Below are 24,427 nucleotides of genomic sequence, written 5' to 3'. Positions count from 1 at the left end.
GCTAGAGCCTACACAACACCCTAAGTAAACATTTTCACTGTACCATTTACCTAAAAAAAATTGGCAAAGCCACATTCTAGCTCCACTGTCTACTACAAGACAGATCAGTCAATCTGCTGGTTAGCAAGTAGGTTAGGCTGTCAGTGGTAGTCAACACTGCTGGAGGGCAGGTCAAATTACAGACAGCCCAAAAACACCAAGTCTCAAAGCTTTCAGATGTTATCTGCAATAGCAAGTTTTCCCTGCCACTGTCATTTTGTTAAAAGAAAAAAAAGTCTCGTATTATGCTTTCTAAAAATAAAAAGCAGAAACAGCTCTGTCTTTCTCCAGAACTGGTCATCATCTGAGCATCTCTGAAATCTGAGCAGCAGCTCAAATGAGGCAGGGGGAATAAAGCAAAGCTTATGCATGCCAGATCAAAGGTCACTCCATCCAGATGTTTCAGAGGAGTGGGAGAATCTATCAGCATACACAGGAAGCAGAGCAGGACAAACAAGCGTGATGGTACCTGGAATAATCTCATGAACAGGTGTGAAAACTAACACCCGCCAAGCAGAAAAAAGGTAGTGAAATGTGTCTGTGGTGTAATAATGGGCAATGGTTAAATAATTTTTTTTTTCTCATTTTCCGTTTTTTGTTGAAACTGTAATATTACAAGTTGTCTTTTAATTAAATTAAAGATTCAGGAATGAATTTCCCCAAGCATGTCTGAAAGTCAAGACTTTTGACACTGAATTCAACATTAACCACATCAAATACTACTTGAGCACATATAAACAGATTAGCAGATATACCGATATAGTGGCCTCCAAATACACCATTTGTGCTCCAAAATTTCTCCATGTCTCTATCCAATCTAAATGGAAGAAATGCCTTTGTTTACATGTGCTCCTGGTGGGTTCCCCGTTTGTTCTGATGTTCTTTGGTTCAGATGACACCCTCTGATATGCAGACAAGGTCGCAGCAAGTTTCTGAAACTAACAATTATCTTTACAATTTTTCAATAAAAAAAAAAAAATCACTAAGTTTAAATGATCAATTATAACCCAGCTGCAGCTCTTTTAATGTTTGAAGGAAAAAGGTAGGTTGTGTCATGCTCATTTTCACGACAATCAAAACAATGTCCAGTTGCTCAGGTCTCCGACCAAGGTCACGGGGCAGAGACAGTTGAGAAACACATGGTTAACTAGTCTGGCAGAGAGCAGAGGGTTAATATTAGAATGTGACACATTTAAATACTGACTGAAATGAGTAAACCTGTGAATGTGATTGCACCTGGGGCGGCTGTGGTTATGGGGGTGGGTGTGGCTCAGGAGGTAAAGCGGGTCGTTTCCTAACCGGAGGATTAGCGGTTCGATTCCCGGCTTGTCCAGTCAACATGTCGAGGTGTCCCTGAGCAAGACACTAAACCCCCAGTTGCTCCCAGTGATGTCACCGGTGTGCGAATGGGTGAATGGCCGAATAATGTGTGAAAGCGCTTTGAGTGTGCTGTAAAAGCATAGAAAGGCGCTATACAAGTATAAGACCATTTACCATTTACCTGCTTCTCTACACTAAGTACAGTAGGGTGACAGATCAATGTGTGGTATAATCATTTTTGCTGTGTTTATTTAAAAAAAAAAAGAAAAAGAAAGAAAGAACCCATTAGTCAAGTGCTGTTTTTTGTTTTATTACTATGGACCGCACAATCTGACCTTGGCAGCAGCTAAAAGCTCAACTTGCTCACTGTGAAATCTGAAATACTTGCAACAGATCACTGTCATGTGTGCTCATCAAATGAAGGTTCAGTTTAAAAATGTGCTTTGAAAAATATTTGTCACAACAATTATTCTCAGACCAACATTCTTCCTATTTAAACTTAACAAAGCAGAAGGTCTACTAATTTCTTTCTTTACATTTTCAACCATGCACACAAACCTCAAAAGCAATAAATTACTTTAAGCTAACACAGAAGCATTAAGTAAGCAGCTCCTAGATGTCAGTGCCTCCTGGGCCTGATTTCCTCCCAATAGGGATGCAGCAGAGAAGGCAAATAAAAGAAGAACCAGAGTATCTGTCATCTGACTTGGCTTCTGTGTACAATGTGCTGCAGTTTGGAGAAGCCAAAAATTGTAGCAACACCAGAAGCACCTTTCATTTACCCTGAAATTATGGTGTGTGTGCCTAGAAGAACTGCATAGCATTTTACCAGTAATAAAATGGGGGAAAAAATTGGGACTTTTTTGCCCCACAGGGATTCAAGCTTAGTCCAGAATATCATACTACTAGCAGAGGAGGAAAACCATGGAGATGTGAAACAGTACTAACTGAAAATCAGCCAAATCAGTGCAGCCACTGGAAAACTAGAAGCAACCTAGCTCAATGTAGGAAAATAGAGTGCAAGGTGCACAGATGTCAAATTATGGAAGTGTAAAAGTTTCTCTTGCTGAAGAATCACAGGCACGTGTCTGTGGGAAACAGTTCAGTTGCAGATACACATTAGGCGTACCACTAAAGAAGTTGGGTGCTCTACTGTAGTACTTCCATTACAATCATTTTCTAAAAGCTTTCATATTTTCTCAAATCTTCAAACTTTTTCACAGCCTGAGGAAGCCTTGACCATGTTCATTATTGCCCTTTATATCAGTAGGTCTGTTAGGCAACATCTTATTCTCTGTCTCACTGATCAGTAATTCTCTCAATCTCATAGCCGAACACTTCTCATTTAAACAATATCTTTTCCTTCAGTCTTGCAAATGAAGCAAATTGAAAATAGAGCTGCATTTCAACTGTGCCCTTAGTGTTTCAATGTGATTTGATGCCAACACTTTGATCCAGAGTGCCAATCATTCCGCCCCCTGAAGTTTAAATGAAATCAGCGCCATCGGTAGGTCTGATGTCAAAGCAGCAGTTCAACATATTGAAAAAAAGCTTGAAAAATCTTTCTGGTAAGCGTCGCTCACTTATTACAAAGCTGACCAGAGAGAACCACATCATGATCACCCTATTCATTCAGCCAGTGAAACTTGGTCAACAGAGCATCACATAAAAAAATTACAAGTATGACCCTGCAGCAACAATGTGTCCTTTACTCCTACATGCCAACTCATTTTACATCCCTCAAGGAAAGAAAAGCATCACGAATCTGCATTGAAGATGACAACCTGATGTTAGGCTTGGTGGGCAACAAAAACTGAGCCAAATTATCTGTTGATTTAATGTTACTTGAGTTTGGAGTGACTTATCACCTACAAAACACATCTGTAAATGATTTTAATTGTTAGTATAGTCACATGGAAGTCTTTAAGATGCAAGCACAGCCTAAAATTTTTTCTTCTGAGACATGGTTATAGCTAGGGGTGCAACATTGATCTGGATCGATACATCAATCAAACACCCCGCAATCTGACTGATGCAAAACATAAACATTGATGTTTTAGGTGTTTATATTTTGACAGCCAGCCACATATGTACATATTTCTGGTGAAGCACTGTTCTTTTCAAACTGGACAAAAAGTGCCAGGCAGACCAGCTAGCATTCTGAGACTGGGAATTCATACTAAAAGTGAGATGTGACCAGCTATTGCAGTGTTTGCTCCATTCAGACCACAACGACTCAGACCTCCGTGCAGCATCACTTTGGCCAGAACAGATGTTTATCTGTTAACAAGACTGTCTGGGCAAAGAGTCTGTGGGTATTACGATTTGTTAAACGCACCAGAGAGAAGACACTTAAAGCATAGAAAATTGGGTGGGGTCTAGGGTTGACACATGTCTCGCATGTCTCCGAGTCAGGGTTGATTGACACATTTGATCATTTGGGGTTTTATCTGTTGCATGAGAGGGGGAAATGACAAAACATTTTCTATGAGAATTGGCAATGAACTGTAGCAGCCAAGAAAAATACACAGATAGAATAAACTCTCCCATCAGAAACAAGTTGTAGTATGGACGTATTTTGGATTATAAAGGATGCACACAACAGTAAGCGTGAATGTTAAGTCTTAAAACTCCCACAGTAATGTAGGAAATACATATTTTTTGGCTTTGTTGTTTGTGTGACGATGTAAATGTTTCCCATCTCAAAAAAGTTTGTTGAATTGGAAGGTCATCATTGGTCCTTATTTGTATTTATTTAGCACTGAAAAGTGAACAGAGGAGCTCAATAACTTTTTAAGATTATACTTGTTACATTTTTGTTACTAAAAATATAACTGTGTGAAATCGGCAGATAATATTGCTTGATATCGATTGTAGGCCCCTGAATCAAAATCACATTGTGGCATATTATTTAAGTATCGTCAAACATTAGATTACTGGAAAAGAGCGTTGATATAGGACTGCATCATGAGTGGCTATTTACACCCACAGTTATACCCTAGTTTACCAACAGGTTTAAGCTTCTCTTGTCAGTGAACCACCAGCACGTTATGTTTGATACATGCCAGCTTGCAGACTAAAGAATATAAGAATAGCCCATATTTTTTATGATTTCTCTGATTTATATTAAAAAGTTTTTCCAGCACATTTGTGTTAGCTTCCTATTCACATTTGGCTGGATGCGCATCATAGAAACATAAGATAACAGGCTGTGCATTACACTTTAATGGAGTTGGAAAATAAACCAGCCACATCGTTGCAACCGTTAGTCGTTTCTCTTGTCAGCCCCCCCACAGAGATTGCATGCATCACCTACATTTTTATGGCCAAAACTGCTGGATGAACAAAGGGAATAAAAAATAAAAATAATAATAAAAAAAAAAACATCCAATTTCTCTATTATAGACCGTCAGCTAAAAGCAGCGTGAAGGAGGCAAGTACAGTCTAGCTGCCCACTGCCTCAGACATCCGCTACGCTGAGATACCTTAGATAAACTTTATAAAGTAGTTCCAATGACAATGGCTGTTATGACATGTCAGTTAGGGCTGCACAATAAATCGTTTTGTGAGTGTGACTTAAATCCCTGTGTGATCTCAATCTCGCATGACAACGATTCTGCCATGTTTGCATTAGCAGGGAGATGCCTTGCATCAAACCAAGCACCCCCTTTTCCTCGCTCACCTACGATGCCTTATAGCAGAAATGCGTTACATCATGTGATGAGCTGTAGACAGGAAGAGACGACTGATTCAAAAACAAATCCAACATGTTTGACATTGTAAAAGATTTTGTGACCTCCTACAACTATTTTCAAACTATTTTCACTGGCTGCCCTATACACCTAATGCCGAACGCAGTTGAGGCAGAAATAAAACACTCTGAGGTTATTAGTTGCAGTTAACGCAGTTTAGCATCAAAAAAGGAGCACTTAGTTTGATGCAAGCTATCTCACTGTTCAGCCAAACATGGCAGAACTATTGTCCTGTGAAACTAAGATCGCACAGGGATCTAAATCACGCTCACAAAATGATTTAAGTGCAGCCCTACTATTGGTCGACTCAGCTGCCAGGCCTCCTCTGCTCATCCACCTTCCCAAAATATTTTTAAAAAGGTAACAATTACTCCGAGGTGGCTGCTCTGAGTAACACAGGTGAACATTTCAGAAAAACACTCATCTTATATTAAAAAAAAAAAAAAAGAATAAAAAAAGATGATGTTATTAGTGCCACAAAATTTCCTACTTTAGCATGCCATCTGCATAACAAGCTATCAGCCTACTTGTATGTTTTGACAGTGGTAATAGACAGTTGGCCTAACTGTGCCCTCCTCCTCAAAACTAAGCCCATTAGACAAAGGTCATAAACAGATTTCTGAATGTTGTGTTTCACTGAGCCTATACAAGGATATGTTCCCACACAATTCAAATAACAGAAATTGAACATCTTTGCACAAATGGTACCACTACCAAACAAACAGACCTAAACTTCTGCCTTGTCAGCTGTATGAGCTTCCATGCAGCTCATTACACCAAATCTCCTGATGTCTTGCTTAAGAAAAAGATGCTTTATGAAGTATTCTGTCATTTACACTAAAAATATAAGTGATCTCTGCCCATTATGGTACTCAAAGACCTCAACTAAATTAGCAGTGCACTGCAACCAACCACTCTGCAGCCAACACTGATGATTATCTGTAAACTTTGGGGAGCTACAAGTTTCAATCAGCTGTGAACAGTTAAGTCACACTGACTGCTACATTCACAATTTGCACTAAAAGCAAACTTGAAATAAATGCACATATAGTTAGCCTCTGCTTATTTTAACAAACCAGTGACCTGAATTTGCCCCTAAAATGTACATGACAGGCTTCAAGCATCTCTCTGCTACAGGTGTAACCCCTGCAGGCAGTTGCCACTGATAGGAACAAGGAGTACAGAGAAAGCAGCAAAACCACAAATGCCAGCTGTTGGGGAGATCTGCATTCACATCAAGACTCCCATCACTTGCAGCTGAGTGTGTTAAGACTTGGAAGGTGGATGCAGTATACCTTACAGCAATTAGATCTGCTAAAACATTAGAGCTATGTATATCACAACCAAAGGTCCTGTGGCTAACAGTCATTAGTTTATCATTAGGGCCCTTACAGACAAAATGCTCCTTAAGTGTGTTCTCCAAAACTAAGCTCCAGACTTACAATACATATGATACATTAGATCACATGTTTCTTTTATAAAAAAAAAAAAACAGGTCAGTGTTCTTATAAGGAAAAAGTAAGTGAGTACCTGTCTAACATAACCACTGCAAATCTCCACAACAGAGGTTCGACCTCGCTTTGCCTGTCACAATACTGCAGCAGTGCAGCTTCCTAGCAGAGGGAAGTGGAGAGGCTAGGTCCTGCTAACTGCATTTTAACATTTGTAAACACTTCCCACATGCTACCTGAGAGGATGAGAGACGCATGGCCATGCTACTCACCGAAGGTAGTACTGTTTTAAAGCGAATGCAGCGTTGGAACAACTCCTTGGAAAGTTAAACTCTTCCCCAAGTTCAATCCACTGGTTTTTGTCAGAGACCTGAAAAGGGGAAATGGGTTCGTTAGTAGATAAACAACACCGGCAACAACAAAAAAGAGACCTCAACCATCTGTTCTGCCACGAGTTTCCCCAATGAGGCGAGATAAGAGTCACTAATCGATAACTTTCTCAAACTGCTGACATTATTTAACAATACTCAATAACAGTGTCTGATGACACGTTTTGCACAGTAGCATATAATTAGCCACTAATACATTTATTAACCGAACATATTTACATTTGACACATCAGTTAAGTACAAACTGTCTGACTCCCTTTAGAATACTCTCGTTGCTGTTGAAGCTAGTTAGCCCTATAGCTAACAAGCTAACTTGACGTTTCTATTTCCCGTTAAAACACAACGAGACCAAACTCCAACTGTATCCATCAAAAAACAAACGATTTAGCCTACAGCGACCTGTTTGATTTTGGAGTAAGTTAGCTTTTAGTCCCGTTTACTGTGTTCACCAGATGGGCCTGTGAGGCCTACATTTTCAGATCAGCCATGAAGCAGAAGAAAGATGGCTATGGCGAGAAAGAAAAATCAAGCTTCCCCTGGGTGAAAACTACCGGTAAAACCCCGGGCGAAACCCCGCGTCCTACGCGGTGTTTTCCAAGGCCGGGCTCCGTGCCGATAATCGATGTTAAATGTGCCCGCTAATTTTGAGTCGCTCCAACTGCACTCCGACTCCGAGCGGTTGGACTTTCAATTCAAACCACACAACAACACAAGCCACCACATTGCATAGGGATACATGGCAAACTAGCACAAGGCCAGCACCGAACTACAAACGTTTTTCCTAGAGGATTACACTTGTCCCGGGTTACCCACACGGAGTTGAAGAGTGGTCCACCGAGGAGTCCACAAACCGCAGAGTGTGGAGAAAATCTACTTTTAGTTCCCACTCACCTTAGCAAATCCACCTAAAGAGACGACTCTGATATAGAGAGCATTCAGATCCAGCTCTTTCCCACCCACGATAGGAATCTTCTTGAACGGCGATCTGAGGGGATAACACAAGAAATAAACACATGTGCTTAAATAACAGTTGTGGTTAGCTATCAGTCACATGCAATAGATATTTAAAGTTACATTTCTTCGAGAGAAAGACGACCCAATCTCACCCTCTGCTTTGGTGAAATTGCCGCAGCTCGTCTAGGAAAGCCTGTCCTTTCCTTCGCTGATCTAGTATATTTTTCCCCGTCGAATTTGCCATTGTTTTTGCATGCAAAAATGGTTGAACCCCACTTCAGTCGCTTGTTAAGACACCAAGGATCCCATACTCCGCCGGCGCTCAGTCATTCGCGAAGCTGAGTGTTTAAAAAGTTAAAGAAAATGCTAATAGCAAGAAGAGCGGCAGCTCGCTAATAAAGACTGATGCACACAGAAAGCCAGTCCGATTCAACCCTGTACTAAGTTCCAACGAACAGTCAGAAATACGACCGATCTACCGACAGATTAAAAAAGCCATGACAGAATGTGTTGAATTAATGCTTTTGGTCGCGGTTGTGTTCGTCTGAAGTGGTTTGACAGTATGCTACGGACGCAGCTCCGAGGCTATCGCACACACTGTAGAGCGGCAGAGGGATCCAGTTCTCAGACAAAAAGATGTGAAGGCCGTGGAGCCCGGCCTGCCATGCGTGCAGCGCCCTCTCTGGCCACATGCAACACTGCACCATCCAGAGCAGAGCGGCTGCTAGAACAATAGAGACTGTTTTCTTTTTTAGGGACCGTCTGAAAACTCGTCTCTCTGTTTGGAAAACGGGTCAGGAGGTACTTGGAAATGTCCCGTGGGGGGAGGGGATAACACTAATTAACGCAATTCTGTTGTTATGCGTGTAATGGAGGGCAACCCTACAGTTTAGTGGTAAAATACATTTTTCCAGGCTAGCAGAAAGCCTTGGTATATTTATAACTGGAGTGTCTAAACTCAGTCATATTGATTAAATGAAGTTAGACTACTTCTGTTAGAAAAGACTACAATCACTCTTGCAATTTCATAATTATACAGATATCACAGGAATATTTTAAAATATGCAGGTAGTTAAACTCAATACTCTACAGAAGTAGTGTTTAATGTCTTAACATAAGAATGTACCAAAGTGTTTACCACTACACCAGATAGCTATATTTTGACATTAACATACATTTTTGGAAAATAACTTTCTTGCATTATTGGTTATGTGCCTCACGACTGTCATATTTTGTCTAAAATGTAGTAGCCTATTCATTGTGACTTACTTAAATCATTTTTGACACCTTTGGGTCTCATCTTATGTTGGACAATATAACAGCGCAAAAGGGGTGGTAACTCAACTGAAATCATGACACAAATAAATGGATTTATATACTCCATATTCTATTCTTGGCTCGATTTAGCTCAGTTTGACATATGGTGCCATATATACTGCAGTGTTCTTGATTCTCATGGAATTTCAAACAATAAATACACTATATTGATACTGGATATCCGGTGCTGGGCACACCACTTGGATAGCTAATTACTTACTACAACAAAGCTATCCTAGGGGGAAATCTAGTTAAGTAAATCTACTTAGAAAATCTGTTAAAATAATTTGTAGAAAGAAAAAATCAAATTCACAATGTAAATGTGGTGCAAAACTATAACAAAATATAATACAAAAAAAATCACATGCCAGCCAAAACATCCACTCAGTTGAGTTTGAGTTTATTACCTGAGACCTAAACCTGTCCTGTCTGGGCTTTTCAAAAAGTTAAAACTTAAATCACTTTTCTATTTTTGTTGTAAGCAAATGTGAATTTTGTATTGTATGACTGAATAATAATAATAATAATAATAATATAATCATCATCATTAAATGTGAAGTTTGTATTATCCGAGTCCAAAATAATCATCATCATCATCATTTCCTTTCCTTTTGTGCCCCCAAATTTTGTTTCAGTTTCAGTGGCCAACAACATAAAACGGCACAAAAACAAGCAGGTAATGTAAAAACTACTTGAATCACTATGCAAACATAAATGTAGCTGAACTGCCACTACTGCAAAATGTAGTACATGTAATAAATTTTGATGATGCAATTTGTTGCTGAAAGCCTATAAACGTTGTTGCAAGCCGTCTTGCCGACCACTTCAAAACGACTTTTATCTCACGGGATGGTTGGAAATTACTCTTGATCCCTCTTCCTTGTAACTGCCAAGCGGATATCTTCTTGATGGGGTTACATTCAACCATTACACGTACCCCTTTGCTCAATGAAAAACCTGTCACAAAATGGCGGAGACGTACGTTAGCAGACCCCATTTTGAGGAATTGACATTAGACAGCGGAAAAGTGCCGGTCCGTGTGTATGATTTTACCAAATAGTGCTCTTCTTTTGCAAACAAACTGCGGCACCTCGGAGTTCATCTCATGCCTGTTTGGACTCCCCACCCGTCAACCGAATTTTGGGTTAGCTCAGTTGTGTGCTAGCTAGCTTAGCTTGCTAACTAAATTAGCGATATTCTCAAGAACGTATTCCGAGAAAATTGTATTACTTCAATTACCCGAGGACTTATCACGTTAACGGAGATTTTATCTAGTGTCTTGTATCGCTACCAGTCGCTATCACCTAATGGTAGTACCGACCGACGAAATCTAGACTTAATTGTTTGTACGCTAACTAGCTGTACCGGCATCTTAATTACATTAGCATGTCAGATTTGAGTCCCTAACACTGCTAACGTTAGCTAATTTAGATAACTACTTTACCTCTTGATGCCGACAGAAGTGGTTCATAATGTTTCAGCCATCATTATTTAGCAATATCTAACCTGAAACACCCAACAGATTAAAAGGCAAGACACCAAAGTCAGTTAGGTTGCTATGAAAATCGTTTCAGACAGACAACCATTGTAGCTAACAGGCCAATTAGCCACCTTATGTTTGTATCTTCGCGTTGCATTTCTATTTGCTAACTTTTCTTCTTTATATTTTACTGGCGGTTGGCAACCATTTGCTAACATTTGGCAGCCCGTGCAGTTACTATGTGATCTCTAAAATGCATCAATTTGTGTTTAGTCTGTCTAGCTACTGTAGTGCACAGTGCATTATAGTTATTTGGCCAAATGATGTGCTAAAGGCGAACCCCATCCCTGTGGCAGAGTTCACCCTTGAAACTGAATTAATGACTATTCTCACACTATTGTCAAACAAAATGTAAAAAAACAAAAAACAATCCGTCCTTTTATTTACTTCACTTAGTTATTTGCCACTTCATTACTGTAGCTAATTTAGTAATGACAAATTTAGCTACTATACCTCTATTATTTGATTTAAAAACTAGGATTTTAGTTATTGTTAGGTATTTTTAGTCAGAAAGAAATTGGATAGATACTTTATGTATTAGAAATGTTTAGTGGAGATAGGATGTCTAGTTAGACTGTTAAATGCTTAGGCATGCTTATGAGTTTCTACAGGGTACTTCTGGTCAAGGATAACTAGAGAGAAGAGTTGATGACTGTCAGCAGACAGGGTGTTTAATATTATTATTATGACGTGTATAACTGTAGACTTAGCCATAATATGTTCTTATGTTTAATATCACGACATGTTACTAGAGGTCGTGTGAGAATGTTTTTAGCTACACACCACTTAATCATCAGACACACACACACACATTGATTTGCTTCATGTTTTGACTACTGCTATGGCCAGCTGCAAAGCTGGCAACAGAGACGTCTTGGTTGACGTTTCTGTGTAGTATGGGGCTAGCCCAACCAAGGTGATATAATGTATAGGCCTGGTTTGGTTTGGGGTCTTTCATCTTTCATCTGCCTGTGAGCAGGTTGGAGGTGCAAGATACCTGAGCGTGTAATGTTAATTTTACCTGTGATCCTTTGAATAAATCAGCACTGTTTTGAAGTTACTTGGACTGTCTCGTCTCTCAGAGTTAGCAATGGTAAGAAGAACCAAAGTCCTTCATTATATAGCCTGTTGAATAATATAATAGAATTCATGTTCTATAGTGTTTGAAGCAACCAAGAAAAACACATGTATTATGATTGTTACTAGAGCGTGGCCTACTTCTGTTGCATATGGCCATTCCCTGTTGAATTGTGGTTTTGTCCTAAAGATCATACTGTATATGACAGTTTGACAGTCATGGCATTTTATTTTGAATTAGTGTCATTAAGGTACACACTAGGGGAATAAAAGTCTTTAAATCTGTAGCCAGATGGAACTTTATGTTCATAACATATTTGTAGCCACCCATTTAAATGGCATTTAAAAAGTGATCATTGGTGTGCCTTGACAGTGAATGTGTACTTGAAGGTTATATGGTCAGTTATACCATCACACAGAGGTTTTCATCTGATGTGATAGTCAGACCTGTCATGGCATATGGTGCAAATGGGGCCAGTAAGGCCAAGCTGTCTCCAAGAACCCAGACAAAAGATCCCAGCGGAAGGATAAGTGCATGTAACATCCTTACACATCCCTTGTCCCTGCTGCTTCCATGACTCAGGTTGATGTCTTCAGAGCAATGAGTTGTTGATTTATCTGGTGGAAAATGGCTCCATCTTCTGGCGTTATATCTAAATGATACCACCCTTGATCCACCTCCATGTTAGGAACATATTGTACTCGGAGGGATACGTTGAGCGAATTGTGACTGATTATAGTCTTAGGTGAAGTAAGATGCATCCTGGGAGATTAGGGAGGGAGGTATAGGAAGTACAGCAGGAGGTTATGGAGTAGGCTACAGCAGCTACACTAAATTTAAGACTTTGTCTTTTAATTTAACTTACTTTATAACATTTTTAATCAGAATAGCATACTTATGTCTGTGATTGTTGTGGATTAAATATTGATGCATGCAATAAAATACACATTGCTGCACATAAACTCTATTCAGTGTATTTTTTTTTATTTTATAGGGACAAGCTACTACCCATTGGACCAGCAGCATTTAAAGCCTAAGCAAGTTTGCAATTTATAAATGTGCAAAACCTCAATAAGACATCATAGAGTTCATACAACTGCACAAAACATGAACAGTGATTCAATAAAGCTACTCTAAAACTAAATGACAAGCACCAGGTCATTCATGATTACATAACCGATCAATCTTTGAAAAATAAAAGCAGCAGTAAAGCAAGCAAGAAAAATTGTTGCCTCTATAAGCAGTAGAAGCTGAATGAATCCCCCTTCCCCCACCATGAACTCACTAAATAGCCAGTAGTAAATTTAAATGTCCAAGTTTGTCAATAAGACTATACAATATTGTTTAATTCTGTTGGTTTTGTAAAATGTATTGTTGGTGAATTGCTGGAAAAGGCAAGGACACATAAATATAACCTATCAATTCCAAGTGAAACAAGAAGCAGACAAAAACAAAACACCTGTCAGTATAACAATACAGTTCACCAGCAGCACAAACTAAATTTTCCAAAATTATCATACAGCTGAATCAACACCTCTCTAAAACATTTTGAAAAGAAGCCAATCATTATAACCTTCAGGGAGAATTTATTGCAGGATTGTTGTATTAGATTGCATTAGTTTAGGTATACCTAATAAACTGACAACTGAGAGTAGCATTGTGTGTGTGTGTATGAATGTGAGTATACAGAATATTTATGGGTCAAGTGGATCCATTTGAAACTCACTCAGTGTGCACATAGTGTTATACGTTATGCATACATGGTGGCAAAAGTCATGGCAACATTAGGTTTCCGAAGTCAATAAATGTCAAATGGAGTCGGGTGTTAGCAAACCTGGAGTCCAATAAAAGGCCCAGAATCAGAGCAGGCAGGTGGAGAGGCAAGACTGATGAGCAGGCAACAGGGACTAGAGACAGTGAAGAACACTGGACACACAGGAAATGTGAGTGAGTGAGGCTGCAGTTTAACAACAGCCACAGAGAGTAAGGGGTCAATAATATCTCTCCCTGAATGGAATCCAAGTCTGGTAATTCCACAGGTAATTTCCTTAAGGAAAATACAAACTAAAAACACACATTGTGCACACAGGAAAATACGGAGCTCAGAAAAGAAAAAAAAAGGCAAAGCAAAAAGGCTTAGAGTAGAGGAGAAATTCAAGCAAATTTGTCTTGAATCCAAAAACAATCTGCCAGTGCTTGCTTGTAAGAAGGACAGAAGCAGAGGCAAAATCCAGAGGCAGGAAATGGTCAGGTAACAGGCAGGATCAGGATACAGGTTCCTCTAGAGGAACCTACTCAAAAGGTGTCTACTATGGCATGCCTGCTTTTGAGGTGCGTTCTGGGAACTAAATTTCAGCACCCCTCAGGAGGTAGTACTAAAATCAGATGAGTTGCTATGGCCAGCTGCAAAGCTGGCAACAGCGACGTCTCGGTTGACGTTTCTGTGTAGTATGGGGCTAGCCCCCGAAGTGATATAATGTATAGGCCTGTTGTGGTTCAGGGTCTTTCATCTTTCAGCTGCCTGCGTGCACGTTGGAGGTGCAAGATACCTGAGCGTGTAATGTTAATTTTTACCTGTGTTCATTGAATAAATCAGCACTGTTTTGAAGTTACTTGGACTGCTTCGTCTCTCAGATTTAGCATGGTAAAAAGTACCGGAGACAACAGTCTTTAAAGACTTCATAGTATTTTATCATCCCAACAGAGCACTTTGCTCTCAAGAGTGCAGGTCTGCTTGTTGTTCCTTTAGTTTACAGAAGTAGAATGGGAGGCAGAGCCTTTAGCTATCAAGCTTCTCTCTTGTGGAACCAGCTCCCAGTTTTGGTTCAGGATGTAAATGCTTTCTCTACTTAAGGTCAGGCTTAAAACCTTCCTTTTTAAGCATAAACTTTATTGCCAAGTATTATCAATAATACAAAGAATTTGACTCCCGCCCAATGGCCTCTGATGTGCACAGCAGTATAAAACCAGAATAAAGCCAAAACCACAAGTTAAAAAAAAAAATTAAAAAAAAAAAACACACACACCACATAACCAGTTAAAAAATAAATACATAATAATGTACATCTGTACAATGTGGTGTTTACTGCATCCTGCCATACCCTTAAACATAGACCAACCTTGGGGGTGGTCCTGTCAGGTTTGCTCAGCCGCTTTGGCCTCCCTCACCTTTCCTACTGTCTCTTGCCCATTTACACTAATCACGTTCACCTGTTCCTCACTCCCTTATCACCAGCTGCACTTGATTAGGTTGCTCACTATATTACCCGGTTTCACTCCTCAGTCACTTGCCAGTTTGTTCTCGTCTCTAGGCCCTTTTTTCTCCGTGCTCTTTCGTTTTTTTGTATGTATTTATCCCCTAGCCAGCTACTGTTTGTGTTTCCCCGATGGACTGTTTCCTCCGGACCGTGGCTCCACTCTCTCCTCCCAGGCAGGTCAATGCTCAGTCGCCTATCTGTTCTACTATTGCCTTCATCTCTCTGTCTCCACCTTCAGTAGCCACCATCACCACCGACCAGCCCAGGAGTGACCCAGCCTACGCAGCTCGGCCCAGCTCTCCATCTCCTCGCCTCCTGCTGTTGGTCAACACCTGGCTACTACTCATCGACAGGACTACACACTATTTCCCTCTGTGTATTGTTACTCTCATCATCACTGTACATAATAAATCACTGCTTGCACCGAAGTCGGCTAACTGGGTCCGCCTCTTTCTCGTTCGCTCACTGACAGGTGCGAACAGCACATAACAGTTCATAAGTGAGATGGCCCAGGGGAAGAAACAGTCTGTGTCTAGATGTCTTGGCATACAGTGACTTGTAGCACCCTCCAGAGGTGAGAAGATCAAACGGACTATGTCCAGGATCTGAGGGGTCTGCAGAAGTCTTCTTTGCCTTCTGTTTGACCTGAGAAGTGTACAAGTTCTCCACGGAGGACAGGCTGGCACTGATGAGTTTTTCTGCAGATTGAATTGTGCACTGGAATCTGTACCTGTCCTGTTTGGTTGCCGAGTCAAATAAGAAAGAGATGGAAGTGCAGAGAACAGGCTCAATAGTTCCTCTATAGAACTCAATCAACAGCTCCTGAGGCAGATTAAACTTCCTGAGCTGATGCAGAAAGTACATCCTCTGTTGTGCCTTTGATGATGGCACTGATGTCGGTTGTCCACTTCAAATCCCGAGAGATTGTGGAACCCAGGAACTTGTAGGACTCCACTACTGAAGCAGTGCTATTGAATATAGTGAACAGAGATATGATGGGGGAAGCTCCTCCTAAAAGCCACTATCATTTCCACTGTTTTAAATGTGTTCAGCTCCAGGCTGTTATGACCACGCAGGTGGGCCAACACCAGTTTCTCAAAACACTTCATGACTACAGATGTCAAAGCGACAGGCCTGTAGTCATTCAGTTCTTTGATGCAGGGTTTCTTGGGAATTGGGATGATGGTGGAGCATTTAAAACAGGAGAGAAATACAGACATCTTTTTCACCAACCTTCAGAGGTGGGGTGCTGAAGGGAAGAGAGGTGGTCCTGGGGGAAGCAGCTACTGATTGTGGGTCCAAGATGAGGTGAGAGAGGGGTATAGAACTTTGCCTCTCAAACTTACAATAAAACTCATTTAGTTCAACCAATTGATAGCGCGCCACAGCAGGGAGGATGGTATCCTGTAACCGGTGGTTCTGTAAGCTTCTCCACACTGATGACAGCTCATTGGCCAGACACTGATTTTTCCTGATGACGGCTCATTGGCCAGACACTGATTTTTTAGCATTCAGAGTAGTTCCTCTGATCTCCTTTGTCAGTACATTTCTGTTAAGGCTTAGGGCCACTAGGTATAAAATTTTGGAATAATTCCCAGAAGCAGGACTCAGACAACCAACTAAGATTAAGACGTTTATTGTACAGTCAATCAGAAGTGACCAGCAATGGCTGAGACAAACAGAATACTTGGTGGAGTGGTGCAGAGGCAGGACTGTTTCCAGCAATGTGAAGAAAGTGTGGAAAAGGGGACCTCCGGATGACTGGTCCTCTGTCAATGCGGGTGAGTACAGAGGAGAGTGGGCTGTCCAACTTCTATGTGGAGTGAGGACATGGGAATTGGACTCAAAGGACCTAAGGAAGGCTGAAAAGACCTCAGGGGCTGGTAGGTGGACAGGAGGGGGAAGCAGGCAGGTGTAGGAGATGAAGAACCGGACAGATTGCAGAAACCTAGCAGAGGCCAGTCACAAGACAAGCTGGAAGATGGAGGTCAGCTGGGCTTGCTGGATCCGGCAAAGAGTGGGGCAGGTTAGTTCGGTTGAAGGACACGCGGCAGCACTGAGGTAGCACCTGGACAGGCGGTGACTCAGGAGTGATGCAGAAATAGACTGGAGAGCTGGATGGATGCTGGACTGGTGATACTCAGGAGGGACTGAAGGGTGAACTATGTATATGCTGGGCTGGTGCTGACTCAGGCTTGATGCGGTACAGGCAGAGAGCTGAGATGACACTGACCTGGAAACAACTCCTACAGCGATGAGGAACCCCCAGGTGAGTAGAACTGAAACTGGTCTGGAGACAACCCAGGCTGCAATGAGGAACAAACAGGTTAGCTGAGCTATCACTGGTCTGGAAACAATTCAGCCTGCCATGAGGAAGGACCAGGTGAGCTGAGCTGTCACTGGGCAGGAGAAAACTCAGTCTATGATGAGGAGAAAACAGGAGAGCTGAGTAGAGCTGCACTGACACACAGAAGGGTCCTTGTCAGGCTGGCACAGAATGGAGTGACTACTGTCAGAAGTGTGGTTTGGAAGAAGAAAGTGGAGCAGAGACTACTCATGCTGAACAGCAAGAAGCAAATGGCAAGGGTAGAGGTAAATTTTTGTTGGGTAGAGGTTAGATCAGGACCAGCCGTTAACAGTATCCAGAGCAACAATAATAGGTAGCAGAACTTACTGGGCAGCTAGATTAGCAGGATAGATGTCTTCAGTGCTGGAAACCAGGAGCCACGGAAAACAGAGGAGCTAGTAAGAGGCAGGACTGGACACAGATTCGGATCAGGTAGCAAAATCAGAGACAAAGTTTCTCAGGAGGTAAGTTGGCTGGTGAGACATCATGAAGACAACAAACTGACTAGCAAGGATAACACAGCTGAGCCCAGACTATATACTAGCCAGCCAGATTGAATGATTAGTTTCAGCTGTGCCACTGTCTACCAGCCACAACCGATAACTCAACCAAGACTCCCAGAGAAGGGAGAGAAACTGAGGCAAGCATGTGACCTCACAGTTTCTAGCCTGGTTATGCAGGATCCTGTCCCTACTCCTGTAGGCCTCCTCTTTCTCATGACAGAGCTGTTAAGTCTCTGTCTGTCCTCTCCTTCTCGGTGAGCTGATCGGAGCCGCAGGACATGACTTCAGCTCAGCTGTTACTCATTGCCTAATCATCCTGGCGAAAAAATAAATATACCACAGCTGAATTCTTCCCTGTCGCCAGTCAGTTCCAATCTGTTGCTGATTCTGCTCTGGCCGGTTCTTACTACCTGTGTGTTTTGTCACTGCTTACAGCTTGCTATACTGAGTTCCTGTTCCCATTGCTCCAGTACCTCTCCTGCCAGCTTCTGCATACTCGCCTGTGCTCCTCACCACAGAGTGAGCTGCGTCCAGCCCTGCCTCTGCATACTTGCCTGTGTTCCTTGCTGCTGAATGAGCTGCCTCCTGGCCCAGCTTCAGCAGTCTCACCTATGGGTAAGATTGCTCTGTTAAAATCCCCCAAGATAATGAGAATGAAATCTGGGTGTTTTATACTTATTATCCAGTTGGGTAAGAGCTGCAATGCATTTTTGATGCAGGCCTGTGGTGAAATATAAAATATCTAAACAGCTTTCACTGTCAGTGAAAACGGGAAAAAAACATTCAGACTGAGCTGTCGGATGTTCAGAAGCTCATCCCTAGTGAAAGTAATCCAGGCAGAGTTGCAGAATACAGACAGAAATGACAACAGCAACAGCAACAACAAAAGTGCACAGAAGCACATGAGTGAAGCAGCCCTAGTAAAGATTGTAATTAGGTTGATATAATATTGTTGTTCTATCATTAATTATTATTGCTGTTGATGATAATATAGTTGACTCACTATGGTTATTAGCAATGCATTCTTCCTTTGTTTGACACTCTTGGTAGACTGTCAGTGGTTGGACAATCGAGCGGACCCGACTCACTGAGGTGATTGGCACTAAAAGTGTCGTAGTTTGGGCTCATGCTTCCTGTTCTTCTGTTGTTTTTCCCCAGATTCCCTGCTCTACCAGCATAATTAGCCATCATCACATCCACCTGCTGTATAATATCTCCTGGTCCAGTCTCATATACTGTATATACGCCCCTTTTCCATTAGCTGGTTCATTAGTCAACTCTCCTGTGCTCTTCACCAGATCATTATGTTTTATTCCTGAACAGATCTTGTTTTCTGTGCATCTGAACAGCTCTGAGACGGTGTGCATTTGACCTTCTGTGAGTAGCCACTTCCTCAACCTACCTGCGTGGTGTACTTACCTCCGATCCTGCAACCAAGCCAACATCTTCCTCGTCCTCCCATGAGTAGCCACTTCCTCAACCTACCTGTGTGGCATACTCACCTCCATTCCTGTAACCAGGCCAGCTCCTTTCTCCATCCTCCTCGTCCACCTGTCAGTCATCTCTCCCACCATTACCAGCTAAAATAGTGATTTGTAAATCATCTTTGCCCTGTATTACATTGAAAACAATATTTTCTCCACCCGTCGCCAAATATTTGTTCAAGAGGAATTTGATGAGTTTTCCTTATAATAGTGTAAGGTCTACACCTGATTGTGTAAAGTGCCCTGAGAAAATTATTGTGAATATATACTGTATGAAGCTCTACAGATCTTGCTTGTTGCTTCCTTTAGCTGCCTATTTGCTTTTTTTTAAATTTCAGATGACAGATTATACCAGAGACCAAGATCATTCTTGTACCAATTTTTTTTTTTAATTTTAATCAATGAGCACTTTATAAAATTGTCAAAAGATAGCATGTTTGATCTAGGATGTGTATTACAGGGCAGTTCACAATCTGGATAATGCTTCTCACCTGGCAGTGTTACTGGAATTGAATGCATATGTTCCAGCAAATCCAGGGTTTCAAAAAGCATTTCTTATAGAAGGAGAAAAACAGTCCAGTTCCAGCCTAAATTGTTCAGTTTTAAAGGTGATGAACTGGTTTAAGCTTAGGTTAAGGAATGAGGTTAAGCAAGTGTTATGGCTAAGGTTAGCGTGCATCTTCAGGAAATGAATATACTGTAAGTCAATGAAGACCCCATGAGGAATGAAATGTGTTCATGTGTGTTTGTCCATTGTCACTAGGTGGCACTTGTGTTTCATGATTACTTTAGGATTTAGACAAATGTTGGGAGTGAATTTCCTGCATTAAATGCACTTTATTAATATGCTAAATGGTTGTAATGGTGATGTATTTGTTTAATGTTTTTTGTCTTTTTCACAAATTATTATCATCATTTCTATTATTAACATAATTTTGACTCACCTTATTTCCAGATCATAAAAGAATTCCCATTTGATTCTCCTTAGACTTTATGAACACTATAATGCTTACTGGGACACTGAATAGCATGGAGCCATCAATAATGCTATCAGTAATAGCATGCACATTCATTGTGTGACAAACATGTCTATGGAATCTCCACCTTAATGTGGTAGAGAGGTTTGTGTATACCAGTGATCCTAGGAGCTGTGTTGTCCAGGGCATCAGCCCCTGGTAGGATCTCCCAAGGAAAATTGGTCCCAGGAGAAGGACCAGACTAAGAGCGATTCAAGATCCTGGTGAAAATATTTACTATAAGTTGTACTACCTCACCCAGATTACAGAAACTGAGGCACCTGTCATGATTCTGTCCCGCCTGTTTCCGGTCTCGTGCTTTTATTTTCAGTGCTATGCAAGTTGGGTGGCAGGCTAGCTCAAGTACTTGGGTGTGTTGATCTCTGGTTGCATAGACTAGCTTTAGAAACACAAAATGTCACCTCTCTGGTGGATATGGTGGTGTTAGGTATTTTTAGTCAGATAGAAATTGGATAGATACTTTATGTATTAGAAATGTTTAGTGGAGATAGGATGTCTATTTAGACTGTTAAATGCTTAGGCATGCTTATGAGTTTCTACAAGGTACATCTGGTCAAGGATAACTAGAGAGAAGAGTTGATGACTGTCAGCAGACAGGGTGTTTAATATTATTATTATGTGTATAACTGTAGCCTTAGCCATAATATGTTCTTATGTTTAAGTCACGACATGTACTAGAGGTCGTGTGAGAATGTTTTTAGCTACACACCACTTAACCAACAGACACACACACACGCACATTGATTTACTTCATGTTTTGACTACCGCTATGGCCAGCTGCAAAGCTGGTAACAGAGGTAAGAAGAACCAAAGCCCACAGTGGTATGAGCATATATCATATCATATATCATATTGTTCGATAGAGGAACAACTGGGTTTTGAGCACTGGCAGCGATAACCACTACTGGCGGAACAGACTTAGAAAAGAAAGCCTTCTGCAGAAATGAATGCCTGATCAACAGAAAATTTAAGGAGGAAGAATTCACAGTACCATCCAAGCAGTTTGATTGACATTTAACTTGTAAAATATAACTTTTTTGTAGACACTGAAGATCGGCACTGTTATATGAGGAAAGGTACACGTATTACTACACACTAACCATGGCTCTTTTGCATGCCACAAAATTCAATGATTTGTGAGTATCTGGTAGTTTTAATTATATTGATTATTTACACATATGCTTCCACAGTCAGATTAATGAAAACTGTTAATGAAACACAGTTTCATTCTAGTCAAATGTCTATTGAACTTATCTCTAGCAGCACACTAATACAGAAATGACTGAGGAACATGGGAAGAAGGACTTGTTGTTGTTTTCATGTCAGTTTTTGAGTTGCCAAAAACATTTTGTGTTGTTTTTAACCACAAACTCATCTAATACTTGCCATTTATCTGAAATACTGTTGCTGATTAGAAGCTTATCATATTAGTAAGTGAGGTTGTAGTGATTTAACACTGTGCTTGTAGAAGAAAACATGCTGTTCACTCAGCAGGCACAAAGAGCAAATGTTTAATCTGCATACCAATATAGTAATCCAGTGCAGTAGCTATGTAGTATAGCTACCATGGTTTCACCCAACAATGGCAGGGGTGTGGCTGAAACTCAACACAAACATGTCCTCTTCTCCCCTCATAAGACAAAGTAGCCCTGAATAGCTTCTGAAGTGTATGTAATGGGACTCCTGTTCCATATTGTTGACCACAAAGTAATCCAGTGTTCCAGTAATCAACATTGTTATCGTTACTGTGCACAAACCTTACAGAATCATACATAGGCCAAATATAATGGGAAAAAAATCACTATGAGAACAAGTGCAATAAAAACTCTGTGAATAATGAAAGGGAACTGTCTTATAAAAAAGAATCACAGTATTTCTTTCTTTCTTCTTCGTTCTTTTTCTTTTTTACTTTTTTTATCACTCACAGCCAAATCTTGTTCTAACATTTAGCGTGCTTTATCCAGGAACGTACATCTATGAATATGAATGAATTCTTATTTATTGATTTTTATTCCGTAAAATGACACGCAGGTGAGTATGTGACCCCGCCCCCGACTGGACGGGCGCTCTGATTGGCTAGTTCGAACAGCGTTGCCTCAAAACACAGTAGCACAGAGCACAAGTAACTCGTTGTAGGCACTGGAATATATGCAAAGTGAAGATTTCCAAAGGAAAAAGCGGTTTAAATGTGCGCAAACTGTCTGCTTTTTTGTTCGTACAATCTTATATCTTCTGCTGGTAAGTCTCAAACTTTTAGCAGAGTTGTTTTCATACTATATCTTACATGGGAATTAAGGGGGAAACCTGATGCCTAAGTTTTGGCCAGTGCTGAGTTATCCTCCCGTTTCTCTCCAGGATCATGAGGAAGCCTCGTGCAAACATGGTTTCAAACAAAACACTCAAAATGCTGTTAATTTGGTATATATCCGAAGTCTCGTGTGCCTTAAAGAGAAGTGTCAAGCTACCAGGAGTTTAAAATATGCTGTATTTAATTAATTGAAGTTGTGTATGATAGTTTTCAGGTTTTTGCCTAAAAATGGTCAAACATCACTTCTTTAGCGTAAATCATTTTACCTAAAAGCTTATCTTTGTTGATGCTTTTCTTTTCATATGAACTATAATCAAGTTTAATTAAATAAAAAGGGCACAGTTTAAGCCGGTTTACATCCCTGGACCTAAGATTTTATTGTGTTTGCTGGGTTTTGAGGCTTCCAGTGTGAAGCATACACATGTATCCTTGATTGGCTGTAGGGAATAAAATAGGTGATGGGATCAGTAGCTGTCTAACCCGGGAGAAGGTGTCTACTGAGGTGTGGCATGATAGTAATGCGAAATTACAGGGGCTGATGATAGAATTAATTGAATATTGTAGGTTCATTAGGAGAGCAGGTTAAGGTGGGGGATCAATAGCAGGCACTTGGTGCTTCTGTTTTTGGATCAAAGCACACACTGCCTGGCTTTTTATATCCTGCTGGTCGAGACCTACCTATTGTGCTAAGACAATGAGGAGGAGATATAACATGAAGTCTTGTTCATGTGGCAATCCTGCTTTCCTGTCTGAGGAAAAAAGCTGAAGTATAGGTTTGGCAGGTGTTTCCTGCAAAGAGGGTTACACCATGGAAGGACCATTCACACAATGCACTTCAGACATGATGATTTGTTTTTGTCTCTTGATCTTGTAATTTAGCCTGACATTCAAGGAATGGGCATTTAGTGTCACTTCATTCATGCATGTAAATAGAATTGTGGCTATTTATTATTACTTTTTTCTGTTTATAATGTTTATATGTGTCTGTATCTAATCCAGGGGTTTTCAACTACTGGTCTGGTCCATGAAGGTATTGCAGGTAGTCCCTGATGATGCATTTAATAATGTAGTTTCACTGTAGGAATCCTTTTTTTTTAACATTTCCATGTAGACTCATTATTTGTGAATAATCAAATTAATGCAATACAGGGTTATTCTAAAAGAATGAGCTGATTTCATTACGCAATATTTTATCGAGGAAAAGTAATACAAAACTCCAGCCAAGTCACAAGTATTTCACTCACAATCAACTTTAATTTCCTGTCTTACAAGTTTTCAATGTGTCCACAACAACAGCGTTCAACTCAGTGGTCATGATATGCTAATACGCGCCTGGGAAGAATTCTCTTATTGCATTGATGTTGCCCGTGCTGCAGGTGGTGGCCACATTGAACACTTGTAAGACAGGAAATCAAAGTTGATTGTGAGTAGAATACTTGTGACTTGGCTGGAGTTTTGTATTACTTTTACTTAATAAAATATTGCGTAATGAAATCGGTTCATTCCTTTTGAATAACCTTCTATCCATCCATCCATTTTCCTCCGCTTATCCGGGACCGGGTCGCGGGGGCAGCAGTGTAAGCAAAGATGCCCAGACTTCCCTCTCTCCAGACACTTCCTCCAGCTCCTCCGTGGGGATGCCGAGGCATTC

The 24,427-nt window shown here is 40.8% G+C and overlaps 2 protein-coding genes and 2 long non-coding RNA genes across 7 annotated transcripts in view; 2 read left to right on the top strand and 2 right to left on the bottom strand.

Annotated features, from left to right (window-relative positions):
- Positions 1 to 11,222, bottom strand: part of arid2 (AT-rich interactive domain 2) — a 60,924-nt gene extending 49,702 nt beyond the window's left edge. The window contains exons 1-5 of one of the 4 annotated variants that reach the window (XM_020601235.1): positions 10,834 to 11,222; positions 10,667 to 10,728; positions 8,058 to 8,243; positions 7,843 to 7,936; positions 6,835 to 6,932 (exon numbers count right to left, since the gene is read on the bottom strand). In XM_020601235.1, the coding sequence (XP_020456891.1) occupies positions 6,835 to 6,932; positions 7,843 to 7,936; positions 8,058 to 8,149 (284 nt within the window). In that variant the 5' untranslated portion in view covers positions 8,150 to 8,243; positions 10,667 to 10,728; positions 10,834 to 11,222. Of the gene's footprint in view, positions 1 to 6,834; positions 6,933 to 7,842; positions 7,937 to 8,057; positions 8,656 to 10,666 lie in introns of those variants that run through there. The other 3 variants (XM_020601234.1, XM_020601233.1, XM_020601236.1) reach the window with 3 other exon arrangements.
- A 5,495-nt stretch (positions 11,223 to 16,717) lies between these two features.
- Positions 16,718 to 17,861, bottom strand: LOC109960847 (uncharacterized). The gene is made up of 2 exons (XR_002275051.1): positions 17,772 to 17,861; positions 16,718 to 17,403 (listed from the first exon to the last, which is right to left on the bottom strand). It is a non-coding gene; the product is annotated as an uncharacterized LOC109960847 (long non-coding RNA).
- Positions 17,862 to 18,120: 259 nt separating this feature from the next.
- LOC109960848 (uncharacterized) lies at positions 18,121 to 20,812 on the top strand. Its single transcript, XR_002275052.1, has 3 exons — positions 18,121 to 18,201; positions 18,383 to 18,562; positions 19,297 to 20,812. It is a non-coding gene; the product is annotated as an uncharacterized LOC109960848 (long non-coding RNA).
- A 1,766-nt stretch (positions 20,813 to 22,578) lies between these two features.
- Positions 22,579 to 24,427, top strand: part of gas2l3 (growth arrest-specific 2 like 3) — a 26,505-nt gene continuing 24,656 nt past the window's right edge. Inside the window, exon 1 of the mRNA XM_020601425.1 lies at positions 22,579 to 22,706. The gene's annotated coding sequence lies outside the window, so the exon portion shown is untranslated. The remainder of the gene's footprint in view (positions 22,707 to 24,427) is intronic.

This window comes from Monopterus albus, unplaced genomic scaffold (genome assembly GCF_001952655.1).
Source record: "Monopterus albus unplaced genomic scaffold, M_albus_1.0 scaffold51.1, whole genome shotgun sequence".
Classification (NCBI taxonomy): Eukaryota; Metazoa; Chordata; class Actinopteri; order Synbranchiformes; family Synbranchidae; genus Monopterus; species Monopterus albus.
The sequence above is the reverse complement of the archived record's forward strand: the minus strand, read 5'-3'. Positions and strand labels throughout refer to the sequence as shown.